The sequence below is a fragment of the Delphinapterus leucas genome, chromosome 1 (genome assembly GCF_059928025.1).
Source record: "Delphinapterus leucas isolate spDelLeu-1000000601 "Yukka" chromosome 1, BTC_Dleu_Yukka2, whole genome shotgun sequence".
Lineage (NCBI taxonomy): Eukaryota > Metazoa > Chordata > Mammalia > Artiodactyla > Monodontidae > Delphinapterus > Delphinapterus leucas.
In genome coordinates, this window is record NC_143129.1 from 71,804,214 (window position 1) to 71,818,656 (window position 14,443).

Below are 14,443 nucleotides of genomic sequence, written 5' to 3' on the forward strand. Positions count from 1 at the left end.
GAAACATTTAGAGAAGAGCTAACACCTATCCTTCTCAAACTCTTCCAAAATATAGCAGAGGGAGGAACACTCCCAAATTCCTTCTACGAGGCCACCATCACCTTGATACCAAAACCAGACAAGGATGTCACAAAGAAAGAAAACTACAGGCCAATATCACTGATGAAAATAGATGCAAAAATCCTCAACAAAATACTAGCAAACAGAATCCAACAGCACATTAAAAGCATCATACACCATGATCAAGTGGAGTTTATCCCAGGAATGAAAGGATTCTTCAATATATGCAAATCTATCAATGTGATAAACCATATTAACAAATTGAAGGAGAAAAACCGTATGATCATCTCAATAGATGCAGAGAAAGCTTTTGACAAAATTCAACACCAATTTATGATAAAAACCCTGCAGAAAGTAGACATAGAGGGAACTTTCCTCAACATAATAAAGGCCATATATTACAAGCCCACAGCCAACATCATCCTCAATGGTGAAAAACTGAAAGCATTTCCACTAAGATCAGGAACAAGACAAGGTTGCCCACTCTCACTACTCTTATTCAACATAGTTTTGGAAGTTTTAGCCACAGCAATCAGAGAAGAAAAGGAAATAAAAGGAATCCAAATCGGAAAAGAAGAAGTAAAGCTGTCACTGTTTGCAGATGACATGACACTATACATAGCGAATCCTAAAGATGCTACCAGAAAACTACTAGAGCTAATCAATGAATTTGGTAAAGTAGCAGGATACAAAATTAATGCACAAAAATCTCTGGCATTCCTATATACTAATGATGAAAAATCTGCAAGTGAAATCAAGAAAACACTCCCATTTACCATTGCAACAAAAAGAATAAAATATCTAGGAATAAACCTAGCTAAGGAGACAAAAGACCTGTATGCAGAAAATTATAAGACACTGATGAAAGAAATTAAAGATGATACAAATAGATGGAGAGATATACCACGTTCTTGGATTGGAAGAATCAACATTGTGAAAATGATTCTACTACCCAAAGCAATGTATAGATTCAATGCAATCCCTATCAAACTACCACTGGCATTTTTCACAGAACTAGAACAAAAAATTTCACAATTTGTATGGAAACACAAAAGACCCCGAATAGCCAAAGTAATCTTGAGAACGAAAAAAGAGCTGGAGGAATCAGGCTCCCTGACTTCAGACTATACTATAAAGCTACATTAATCAAGACAGTATGGTACTGGCACAAAAACAGAAAGATATATTAATGGAACGGGATAGAAAGCCCAGAGAAAAACCCATGCACATATGGGCACCTTATCTTTGATAAAGGTGGCAGGAATGTACAGTGGAGAAAGGACAGCCTCTTCAATAAGTGGTGCTGGGAAAACTGGACAGGTACATGTAAAAGTATGAGATTAGATCACTCCCTAACACCATGCACAAAAATAAGCTCAAAATGGATTAAAGACCTAAATGTAAGGCCAGAAACTATCAAACTCTTAGAGGAAAAGAGAGGCATAACACTCTGTGACATAAATCACAGCAAGATCCTTTTTGACCCACCTCCTAGAGGAATGGAAATAAAAACAAAAATAAACAAATGGGACCTAATGAAACTTCAAAGCTTTTGCACAGCAAAGGAAACCATAAACAAGACCAAAAGACAACCCTCAGAATGGGAGAAAATATTTGCAAATGAAGCAACTGACAAAGGATTAATCTCCAAAATTTACAAGCAGCTCATGCATCTCAATAACAAAAAAACAAACACCAATCGAAAAATGGGCAGAAGACCTAAATAGACATTTCTCCAAAGAAGATATACAGACTGCCAACAAACACATGAAAGAATGCTCAACATCATTAATCATTAGAGAAATGCAAATCAAAACTACAATGAGGTATCATCTCACACCAGTCAGAATGGCCATCATCAAAAAATCTAGAAACAATAAATGCTGGAGAGGGTGTGGAGAAAAGGGAACACTCTTGCACTGCTGGTGGGAATGTGAATTGGTTAAGCCCCTATGGAGAACAGTATGGAGGTTCCTTAAAAAATTACAAATAGAATTACCATATGACCCAGCAATCCCACTACTGGGCATATACCCTGAGAAAACCATAATTCAAAAAGAGTCATGTACCAAAATGTTCATTGCAGCTCTATTTACAATAGCCCGGAGATGGAAACAACCTAAGTGCCCATCATCAGATGAATGGATAAAGAAGATGTGGCACATATATACAATGGAATATTACTCAGCCATAAAAAGAAACGAAATTGAGCTATTTGTAATGAGCTGGATAGACCTAGAGTCTTTCATACAGAGTGAAGTAAGTCAGAAAGAAAAAGACAAATACCGTATGCTAACACATATATATGGAATTTAAGAAAAAAAAATGTCATGAATAACCTAGGGATAAGACAGGAATAAAGACACAGACCTACTGGAGAACGGACTTGAGGATATGGGGAGGGGGAAGGGTGAGCTGTGACAAAGCGAGAGAGGCATGGACATATATACACTACCAAACGTAGTAAGGTAGATAGCTAGTGAGAAGCAGCCGCATGGCACAGGGATATCGGCTTGGTGCTTTGTGACAGCCTGGAGGGGTGGGATAGGGAGGGTGGGAGGGAGGGAGACGCAAGAGGGAAGAGATATGGGAACATATGTATATGTATAACTGAGTCACTTTGTTATAAAGCAGAAACTAACACACCATTTTAAAGCAATTATACCCCAATAAAGATGTTTAAAAAAAATGTATAGTATAGAGCTAAAGCTTTCAAGCCTTTTTGATTATGATTTATAGTTAGAAATACAGTTTATCTAATGACCATGTTCACACATATATATGGATAATTAAAGCAAAAATTTCGGAAAACAATGTCTAACTTTCTTCATGCAATGTAATTAGATATTTGCCTATTATCTTCTATTTATTTAATTTAAAGCACGAGGTCATAATACACTATATTGACTTTACAGTTCCTGATCAACAGTTAAAACAGTTTAAAACAAATAATTTCAAATGAAAAGGAACTTTATGAGCATCATATTTAATTCCAAATTTAGAGCTTTTCTTACAGCTTATGTGATGTTCTTTATTTTTAGCTGGGATTCATGCCTACCCCTTAGGCATTTGCATTTACATATTAATTTATCAACCCCTTGGGTCCTGAGAGGATGAAACACAAATAAAATAAATTTTGGTGAAAATAATCCTTGAATGGTGGGAAGCAGGAAAATGTTGAAGGGGAAAGCGTGACAAATCTAGCCAAGGATGAGTGACTTGGTGGGGGTGGTGCTCCGAAGAATTACCTAACCTAGTAATCAAATAAAGATCAATCAGAATACCACTTATAGAATTAGGGGAACTTGGGGGGTAAAATCTAGTAGATAGAATCATGTAAGCTATTTTGTCTCTTTCATCACTCAGCTCAGGGGTTATTGCCTCCAAAAAAAATCTTCCCTTGTGGTGCTTGAAAACACAATATCCTGGACCTGCCTCTATTGCTCATTTATATCGTACTGATATGATGTTTGGGGATATTGAGAGCAGAGAGTACCTTCTTCTTTGAATTCCTAGCATCCACCTGAGTGCCTGGCACATCATAGGGACCCATGTACATGTCCCCTGAACTTCTCTAACACTGTTTCCTCCACTGTGAAACAACGTTGGGCTATATGATCTGCAAAGGCCCTTACAGTCCTAACAATCTACGACTTTGACATATCTGAACTAGCCCAAGGCCCTCTGCTTCATAACAAAGCCCACATCTTTGGTGTGGTTGGTTCAAAATTATGTGTTAAAACATGAGTGATTTGTGCACAGTTTAGGGACTCCTCTCGCCCTGGCAGAGTAAGTGTTCTGGTAAGAGCAGTTGGAAGCCTAATGCAGCAGCGCCTGCAGCAGAGAAAAGATTCCAGCCTCCAACTCCCACACAATTGCTGCTGTTCTCCAGCCTGCAATTTCCTCTTAGGCTCTGGATTGGTCCACAGAGTGACAGAGGGCTGGGAAAGAGCCTCTATATATTCCTCAGAGAAAAAGCCAGTCCCAGACGGATTTGAAGTTTTCAAAGACTTGCTCTGCTGATAAGGACTTGTGCTCAAAGCTGAGGACCTAAGCCATTTGCCAAAATGTGCAAAGGACTTGCAGCCTTGCCCCACTCATGCCTGGAAAGGTGAGTTATTTTGACTTAAGAGGTGGAGATAAGGAGAATCTTCACTCAGGGGAGGATACTCAGAGGCAATAGAGGGCCACTGTAGTTTGTGGCAAAACAGGTGGTTGATTATAGACTGGGAATTGCCTCCTCTCTGTTAATGGCAAGGTTTTGAAAGATCTGAGCTAGCAGACTGATGCAATATGAGATATATCATACACCATTTATATCCAGAACATCATTTCCTCTGAGGAGATGCCTATTTTATAAGCTCTTGTTCAGACTCAGAAGTGTATGGTTAAGAGCATGGATTCCAACATCAAACTGCCTGGGTTTGAATCCTGGCTCCATTACTTACTATTTGTGTGGTGTTGGACAATTTATTTAAACTCTGTATCTCAGTTTCCTTACTGGTAAAAATGGATCTACCAAGTATCTTCCTCACTAGCTGGTTATGAGGATTGAATTACTGTATGTGAAACGCTCAGAACACTGTCTGGCACATATGAGAAATGTGTAAATGTTAACCTTTATTAATGTACATGGAATAAGAAAGGAAGACTGAGATTTGCAATGAGGCAGAGAGGACTTCTCATTTTTCTTTGTATCTGGATACCATCAGATAGAAGGAGCTGGATTGCTGGACAGAAGACAGCCCTTGGGACATAGAGATTATTTATTAGCTATCATTGTTCTTTAGATACAGAGGAGCACCTTTGAGGCTCTGTGGTTGTCTTCAGACTGGACAATGTTCTGGAGGGAATCCTAAGTATCTAGACTAAGTAAACAGGAGGAGAACAAATATCTGACTTGTTAGAAAATTTAACCCAGAAATCCTACCTGATGCAGAGAATTAGGGATATTTCTCCTCTTAGTTCTTAAGAATGAATTTGATTAAATTTTGTTTGATCCTACATTATTTAAAGGAAATAAAGGTGATCCTTGTACAGCCTAACTTCATCCCTAAAGGCACTGTCAATGTTTGCCTAAGAAAGTTGTGTTGTTCAATGGATCTGTACTTCTGTCTCTTACAAGTTCAGGTTTTCTTTTTGATGACTTCGACCCTAGAAATAATCTCAAAATGATTTTTAAGGAGATAACATCCTAGCAAAGGAATTTGTCTCCAACAATACTGTCTAGTGACCAGAAATAAAGACCTCTCTCACTTTGTGCTGTCAAAAGCACAGATTATTTTTAAAAGATGTATATATTTTTTTAAAAAGTAAAGTAGGACTTAAGTAACTAGACTAGGACTAGATTGTAACTAGGTGGGCAATATTGGCCATTGGATCATCCTCAGGGGGGGAGACAGGTTTCAGTGCTGGGTACTGTTTATCAGCCTATCTTTCCCCCTAGAGAAAGCATGAGAAACAGGGGGAATACAGGGGTGAAAGGCAATTCCTTGAACATGACGATGCATAATTTTTTCCATTTCCACTTTTACAACTCTGAGAATTGCAGATTTGACTTTTACAACAATTTTAACCCATGTCTTTAGCCCACTTATTGTTTGAAATCATGTACTTTCATGTAATGGGTAAATCTTAACCTTGTTAATTGGTGAACTATTGCCTCAGAATGATTGTTAACATCGGTCTGCCAGTCATTTTGTGATCCTATGACCCACTGCTTGGCATTTAGTGAAAAAGCAATAAATGTTTGTTGAAAGTTTGGCATTGTTACTAATATTGCCCGATTTGTTTTTGTAAATATGCATAATGTTTACTGAGGCACATGGATTGCACATTTCTTTCATTGATTCCTATAACTGTTTCATATCTGATTCACTAATTCACTACCAACATTGCTATTGATTCACTTTACAAATCTTTTAATTCACAGTAAATTCTTCTGCTCCAGGATATAACTAATGTTCACACAGTATATTATAGACTGGCCAAGGAGAAACCTCTTTTGCATAGATTGCCTGAAACTTTTAAGGCATATGGTAGAATCCTGTGATTATTGTGTCCTATTACATTTTTTTTTTATGATCTGTTACCATTGCAAATATAGTCATATTTCCAATGACTGTAATGAATGATTTGGAGAAGTGGAATTGTAGAGCTAGGGAGCTGTTAGCACACTCTCATGGAAAGAGCCTAAAACTGTCCACTCTAAGGGAAAAATGATACTTGAATAAATCCTTCCAAACCTGCCTTCCTTGGCTCTATTCATAGTGGAAAGAATACTGGTTACGGAGTAAAGAACAGACTTAGTTTTGTCATTAACTAATTTATGTCCATGAGCAAGTGATTTCACTGTCCTGGGATTTTATTTTCTTATTTAGTAAATGAATGTTGGATTAGCTGTTCTCTAACATCCTTTCTAATCATAATATAGTTTAAATAAAGTGAAATACACCTGGTTTCAGTGACTAGCGAGAGATGCAAGTAAAGGAAAATTTTTCCTAATTTATTTCTCTCTAAAAGTTTGGGAGCCAATTAATGAAAATCGTCAAGAATTCAACCCTGTGTTGAAATCATGGCCGTGAAAGAAGCAATCTACTCAGTGAGAATCTGACTTCCAAGAAAACAACATTTACTTCATGTAAGAGGAGCTTTGGAAAATAGTCCTTTCTCAATGTTTACGGAAGCATTAAGCCAGAGTCAACTTTGACGTATTTGTAGAAACTATTGTTTTACTATTTATTTATATTTTTAAGACTATTGCTCATTAAAACTCAAAGTTGACCTCACATTTTTTATATATTTAAAGAGACGAATAATCCAAATATTTGGGCAATAAATGGCCCCCCACCCCACAATTTTTACCTTCTAGCCTATTGAAACCTGTGCTTTATGGGTGGGAATCTTAGAGTCAATGGAAAAGGAAAGAGTTGAGTCAATTGAAAGTCTTATTTTTACCAGTGATTTTCCGCTATGAATTTTAGGCTTCTTTTAAAAAATTCATTTTATTTTAAGTGTCTTGAATTTCTCTGAACAAGTTTAATTTTTAAAGTAAATATTGCTCTTTGGAGAAAGATGGAAGTCTTCTGAAACAAAGAGTGTTATCATTGTGATTCCGCCAAAGCTGTCACCATTATATAAAGCAACCAGTGTGATTATTATTGTTTTTGTCCATCGGGGTTGACCACTCCTGATACCAAATTTACAGTCTCTACTAAACTAAAAACGGGAAGTAAAGGAGTAATGAAGACAGCTACCGACAAAGAATTTTCCCTGGGCTGTTAATAAAGTGTCACAAACTCTTCTATAGATATCTGACTTACATCTGATTTCTGTTTAAGATTATAAAGGCTGCTAGTTGTGGAATGTGTTTAATCCATAGTTCACACAGGGGCTTCTGGCCACCTCAAGTGTGTGGCAATGCTGGGAATTTCAGGAGCTATAGGAAGTAAATGGGGAAAGTGATGTTTTGTTTTGTTGTTTATTATCATTTTACTAAACATTCCATTTTTCCCCATCTTCTTCAATTTATGTGGGTCTAAGTGTGGATAATTTAGAGTAGAAAAGTACCTAATCAACTAATCTTGTAAGGTTGTCAAGCCACACAGAAGCAACAAACAGAGTGGGTCAAGGTTCCTGAGTCCACAGGATTAAGTAAATACAGCTTTTTCCAAAGGCATGAGCACATCCTTGGACCAATTACAGAGAAAAGATAAGCACCTAGTGAATTAAAGACTGTAGCAATGAACTTGAATAAATGATCAATGAATCAGAATGGACACAGGATCACCAAAGAAGCCTAAAGAGATAGTAGGGTTTGGGATCATGCTTTCTGGGAACAAGTATGAATTTGAAGCTTGCTATTGCTGATAGAGAGTCTTGTGACATAATTGCAAATATTTCAGTGAAACCCTGCAATCTTAAGGAAGTGAATAAACTATTTAATAAAATAGCAAGGGGATGTTCCTAAGAAAAACATTTGTTTCAATTCTTACTGATGAAACAATTTCTATTGTTTCTCTGGATTGCCTTTCCAACCTCCATACTTGCCTTAAGCATAAGGGTGAAAGAACTCTCAGGGAAATTTCAGTCCACATAAGGAGATAAATAAGAAGAAAGTAGCCCTCCATGTTGAGATCCACTATAGAGGAATAAATACACCAAGTGCTAAGAAGCACAAAAGTGGGGGGAATGGGTGGGGAGCTCATAGAGTTTTGGGTAGCTATGGAAAACTGTAAGAAGTCACAGGGGATGATGCCTAAGGTTTATGACCTAAGCCTGAAAGGACTGAGGAGTTGGTCAGGTCCAGAGAGGAAGAGGAAAGAGAAGGAAGTCATCCCAGGCCAAGGGGCACGTCTGCATGTGCAAAGGCTGGGAGGTGAGAGGGGATTGATGTTATGACATCTTTGTGCAGTCTGTATTGTCTCTCTCATGCAAGCAAGGAGGGAACTTTGGATTTCCAGCCACAGTTAACTTCCCATGCACCTCGTCCTGCATACTGTCTCCTTGGAACTTGTCCAGTGCCCATCCACTCCAACTGTGAGGATTGAAAAGATCTGTTCATGAAAAAGATTTTCCCCCCTTTTGTCTAAAGACTTCAATTACTAAAAAGACAATCTGTACTTGGCAAGTAGTAGGCACTTAAATACTTTGTCAAAAGAATGCACAAATATTTATTATAGCAAGTGGAGACAGACCTGCTTCCAGGTTGTCCTGGTGCTTCCTCTGCTTCCAAAGGGATTGAGAAGGACAAGGGCAGTGACTTTTATGCTACAATAGGATAAAGAGCGTATGTTGCAAAATAAAGAGGACTTCCTGTTTGGGGGGCAGAGTGGAAGAGACTGGGAGAGGAAGAAAGCTTTTCTATAATTTCATCAGGAAAACCTTGTTAAAGAGGTGAGTCTTCTTTTGCTTCTAATGCAAGATGAACCTCATGAAATTATATCACTTTGGCTATTTCTCATGCAGTACTGTCCCAGCTTCTTTAATGAATTACATTCTGTATTCTGTTGCCTCTTCCTATTATTTCTTTCATTTACTCTGAGCTATGTTGAAACACCAGATATCAATTCAAAACGCTTTTAGATCCCAGAATCTTAAGTTTGGAAAGCTAACCTGAAAGGTTATCTAATTTGTTTCTCCTTCTTTAACAAGGACTACACACTATTATGGGATAGATGCTATCTAGGGAGGGAGTTTATATTTCTGGGGTTGTGTGTTAATGGCTTTTGTCTGTCCTGCTGGCCAGAAGGCAAAGAAACTAAACTTTATAATTAGTTCAGTCAGGATCAATCATTAGTAACAGGAACCAGAATATGGCTGGAGGCCAGAAGATAACAGGTTCCTATCTCTTTCTTCCTTTAAAGTTCATTTGAATGGAGTCTCAGATAACATTAAACCTGCCCTCTATTTTAAAGGCTGAGTCACCCAGAGGATAAAGACAGTGAAAGCCTGATTGTTTTTCACTGAGAAAGTAGCTCCTAAGATTACACATTTTAGAGATATTAAAGAAAACCCAGAGTAAGGAAGGATGTAAGTTCACAGTCTATCCCCTGCCTTAACATCAGCAATGTGGTAGAGTGAAAAAAACATGGAGGTGGTAACTCCACCTCTATTACTTCCTTAGTTGTATAAACTCCAGAAACTAAACCTCTCTGGCTTTCATTCCTTATCCATAAATGAGGATATTTGTCTTGTTGGGGAGAGATGCTATAAAAAATAAATGAAATAATGTATATAAGGTAACTAGTTTTTAGTAGGCAGACCCTTATTAAATACTTAATTTCCTTCCATCCTTCTTTCCTTCTTTATAGGTAGTCAGAAAAACAACATTTAAATTTCAGTTATGTGCCACGGCTTTTTTTTTCCCCAGAGTATCAAATGATTTAATTACAAAACTTAAGCCACTTATTAATTATTCACCTTCTAAAAAACACAAACATGAGAATAAAATAAACACACCCAAGACTCACTAGCTGTTGTAGGATAGGAAGAAGCCTTGGACAGAGAGCCTGCAAATGTGTTTTCCGTACATCTAAGTCTACATTTTCTCATGCATTCCAAGGTCCCATGTTTTGACACCTTACAGGGGAGAGGAAATGGAAGATACAAAGAGTCATGCACAAGAGGGTCACAAAGATCTTAAAGCTATTTGCTGCTAATGACTTGTACAACTCTGAGAAAGAGTATCAAATAAGCATTGTCCAATGTTCACTCCTGGCGAACCTTTAGTGTCATTCTTTGAAATTGCATCTTTGGGACTGGTTATGTTCCTTCATTATAACTTTTGCTTATCCCCACGCACAAACCCTAAAATTCATACACAGTTTCTAAGTTCAAGTACAAAGGTTTGTTTCAGGACAACCCCGAGTTGAGGTAGTGTTTCTTAATATATCTGTAGTGTCTACTGGGGGTCATCCCCTTGGATAGGCTGGCCAGACGGCAGCACGACGTGGGGCCCACATGGTCAACTTTCCTACTGGCCCACTTGCTCCCTAATTTATCTGGACACCGCCTCACAGTCAACGTTGCATCTTGAAGCCAGTGATGACCTTGGCCTGTCTTCAATCTGAAGTTGTACTCTTATGTAACTGAATCCAATGCTTCACCATTAATTCAATGGAGCTTCCAAAACGTGTCAGGTCTATTCTTAGGAAGCATCCTGGGATGGAGCTGGAGGGTCCTGGCTTTCAGGCTCTGCAGGGGGTGCTGGCACAGCTTCTTTTCTCTGGGCCGCCAGGAACTCATGAATTGCTCGTTCTGTCTGTGGCCTGATGATGTGGTTTAGCTTGGGACCCACCATCTGGTAAATAATTCTGTCCACTCCAGCTTCCAACATGCCTGACTATACCACACTCTGCCTCAGACCATTTCGCAATTGGTTTTTGTTCATCGTAGGATTCCATTCCTGCTTCTCCAGATGTGTTGACACAAAATTATCCACATTCTGCCTCAGGTTTTGGTAAGCTGGCTTGGTGTCCACGTCTGCCAGGCAGTCCCGGAGAAATCTGTCAATCAGGCCCCGGTTCTTGAGCTGCTCCAGGATGAGCGCTATGAGCTGCGGTTCTCCAGGAAGCAGTGAGGCCGGGTGGATGGGGCCGCCACCCACCATGCGGGTGCCTCCACCTCCCCCGCTGTCTGTCATGGCTGCGCCCCGGGCCCGCGAGGGAGACCGAATACGGCTTCCTCTCAAGGACAGAGGGCCTGGGTCCTGTGGAGGTGGCAGAGAGGCCAGCAGCTGCAGCGGCGGCAGGTTCTGAGGCAGCAGAGGTGGTGGGAGAGGCGGTGGAAACCCTGTGCCACGGCTTTTGATAAAGCTTATTTCTTTTCATCCTTCCTCATCATAGCCTCATTAAAAAAAAAAAAATAATGATGATGAGTTTGTATAATAATACAGTATTTTTACGATTTTGCCCATAATTCTTTCAGCAAGTATCCCGTTTAAAAGCTCTTTACAAAACATTAAAAGACATTAAAAACCACGATTATACTGAAAGATTAACAATTCTTTAATATCCTTAAATATTCAGTAAGCATCCAAATATCCTCAATGACCTTTTTACAGTTGGATTGTTTGACCCCTCAGGGTCCAAATGAGGGTCACACATTTTTTTTTGGACTACTGTTAAATTTTATTATTAGACTGATAAGAACATAACCAGTCCCAAAGATGCAATTTCTACTTCTTTCTACAATTAATTGGGTTCTAGTTATGGAAAACCACTTATTGCAAAAGCACTTTAAGGCCCCAGAGAGACTGAGAGACCAGTGCCTTCTATCTGGTGGGGGCACTTTACCCGTCTTAATTTGGAGCTGCTTGGTAGAGTGTGGTGAGGCATCCACGGTTCATAAACAAGATGACCTGAGGGGTTTGTCTCCAGTGCCCTTTCACCCACCTTTCACATCCCTTAAGTGACTGCAGAACCACCGGCTCCTCCACATCAAATCATGTTTACTAAGATCCTACTGTGTGCAGTGCACACCATGCCTGGAGCTGGAAGCCGCTGGGGCACAGATCCTTTTTCTGCTTTTTTACTTCACAACAGTGAGGAGACTAAGCCGTCTTCCCTGAGGCACTGTTGAACAGATTCACATGCAATCACCCTACTCTTTTAAAACTGAAACAGTAGGGCTTCCCTGGTGGCGCAGTGGTTGAGAGTCCGCCTGCCGATGCAGGGGACACGGGTTCGTGCCCCGGTCCGGGAAGATCCCACATGCCATGGAGCGGCTGGGCCCGTGAGCCATGGCCGCTGAGCCTGCGCGTCCGGAGCCTGTGCTCCGCAACGGAAGAGGCCACAACAGTGAGAGGCCCGCGTACCGCAAAGAAAACCCCCCAAAACTGAAAGAGTAACCCCAAGTCACCACACAGGCACCAACACCACATAAACCCCAGGGTGACACACTGCGATTGGTCCAGAGCCTCTTATATCTTTCCTAATCAATGGGCTTCCGGTCTTTTATTTCTTTTTTCCTTGCAATTTATTTGTAGAACACAGAATTTTTAGATTTAAGTATAAAAGGCTATGTAACATGTGGAAAAGGTGCTGTGTGGGGAATCCAGGGTCCTGAGCTGTAAACTTGGCTTCTACTAAATAGCAGAGGGTGAGTTATGAGTCAGTTCCCTCCCCAGGCCTCATTACTGTATTTGTAAAAGGCGAGAAATCAATTATATGATCCTCTTCGCGCCTTCTAGCTCCACTACTTCATTGTTCTTGATTTGGACACCGTGTACTCTGAAGAAAGATTGTATTTTTATTTTAATTTTCCAGCTCTTCCCAAGTCCTACAGGAAGGCCCAGAAACTAACTTCTGGATGTAGCTTGAAAGCAGTGATTAAAAGTGTGAAATATTCTTCCAGTCACTTAGGATCTCAATGGACTAAATTCAGTACCCTATATGTCTTTAAAATGCTTGTATGAAATTCAGAATAAACTCCCAGTTTGTGAAAAACATGTATTTATAAGTAGTGGAAGGTGACTCTTTTTATTTTGGCAAATTCCATGAAAGGAACAGATGGTTTCAGTTTCTTGTAGAATTCGAGGGTGAATTAGGTTCAAAGATCATGGATTATAACAGTCTATGATTCCTGTACAATTGACCCTTGAACAACTCGGGGCGTTGGGGGACCAACCCTCCTTGGAATGGAAAATCCACTGGCTCCTTCGTATCCATGGTTCTGCATCTGCTAAATGTTGTGGTACTGTAGTATTTACTATTGAAAAAATCCACATAGAAGTGGACCTGTGCCGGTCAAACCCCTGTTGTTGTTCAAGGGTCAATGTATTTTGTTTACAGTTAGTTTAGTTCTCTCTTATCTCAAGAGTATAACTTCCTTGGGGGCAGGGAGGAAAAGTGAAATAAGGACACAGACACGCCTCGCCTTGGGTGGGCAGTGCCCGCCTTGACTGCTTTCACACTAGGTCCCGTGTTTCTTCAGTCAGTGGAAACTGTGGTCCGCTCATGCCCTTCTGAATGCTGCCCAGAATGAGACTCATCCATCAACTTAACAGTGAAAGAGTTTCCATCCTTGAGGCTGGAATAAGAAGGGTGAATTGGGGTTTCTAGGCTTTTACATAATTAACCAATTTTCATCTACCAGTTGAGTAGACACTGGAGTATAGACAATTCTTCAAGTGGCATGAAGACTGCCTCTGACTACATGAATCCATGTCAGACACAAATATGCACAGTGACTACAATTTCCGACTAGAATGAGGACATATAGCTTGCCTCTAGACCAGGCATTAGAAATTGGGTCTTTCCTAGAAAATCTGTAGATGTGGCCAGCCTAAATCATAGGATATATGCACCACCAACCCAACTAATACACATGCGACTTCGAGCTTACTCACCCTGACCATCGTTCTCCTGGGAAGTCCAGACAAGGTATTTCTTTGCAAAGCATTCTATTCAGTTGCCGTGCTGAGATAAAACACTTGCCCTGACATTTTTTTTCTCCTTCAAAAAGGAAATATTTCAGGGTTGAAAAGATTCAGCTAAGCAGTCTTTGAACACTTTGGACAGTGGATACTTGATAATCAGCTGGCTTCACAAATAGCAAATAAGTCTAAGACCATTATTCTGTATTCTACATGCTTTCCTTTCTCTTTTCCAACTGCTTCCACAGACACTTCTCAAGACAATTCCTAACCCATCTGGACAAAATGTCACTCAGATTCCTAAATTTTACATTCTAGAAAGTTGTGGGAACTATCATATTAGAGTCTGAGGAAGATATGAAACATGAAGTAAAATACCTGAAAAACATGTGAAGTGCTCTTCTGTGTAACTGCTCATTATTGGTACTGAAGTGTGTGGAGCTGTTTTTGTCAAGCTACTACTTTTTGATATTTTTTTGTGCAAACCATCTGTTTCTTGATGAGGCA

General features: G+C 39.7%; 1 protein-coding gene across 1 annotated transcript in view; it reads left to right on the forward strand.

The window, feature by feature from the left end:
- The first annotated feature begins 4,024 nt into the window (after positions 1-4,024).
- RGS5 (regulator of G protein signaling 5) overlaps positions 4,025-14,443 on the forward strand; it is a 52,725-nt gene continuing 42,306 nt past the window's right edge. The window contains exon 1 of the mRNA XM_022563276.3: positions 4,025-4,171. Coding sequence (XP_022418984.1) covers positions 4,128-4,171 — 44 coding nt within the window. The 5' untranslated portion in view covers positions 4,025-4,127. The remainder of the gene's footprint in view (positions 4,172-14,443) is intronic.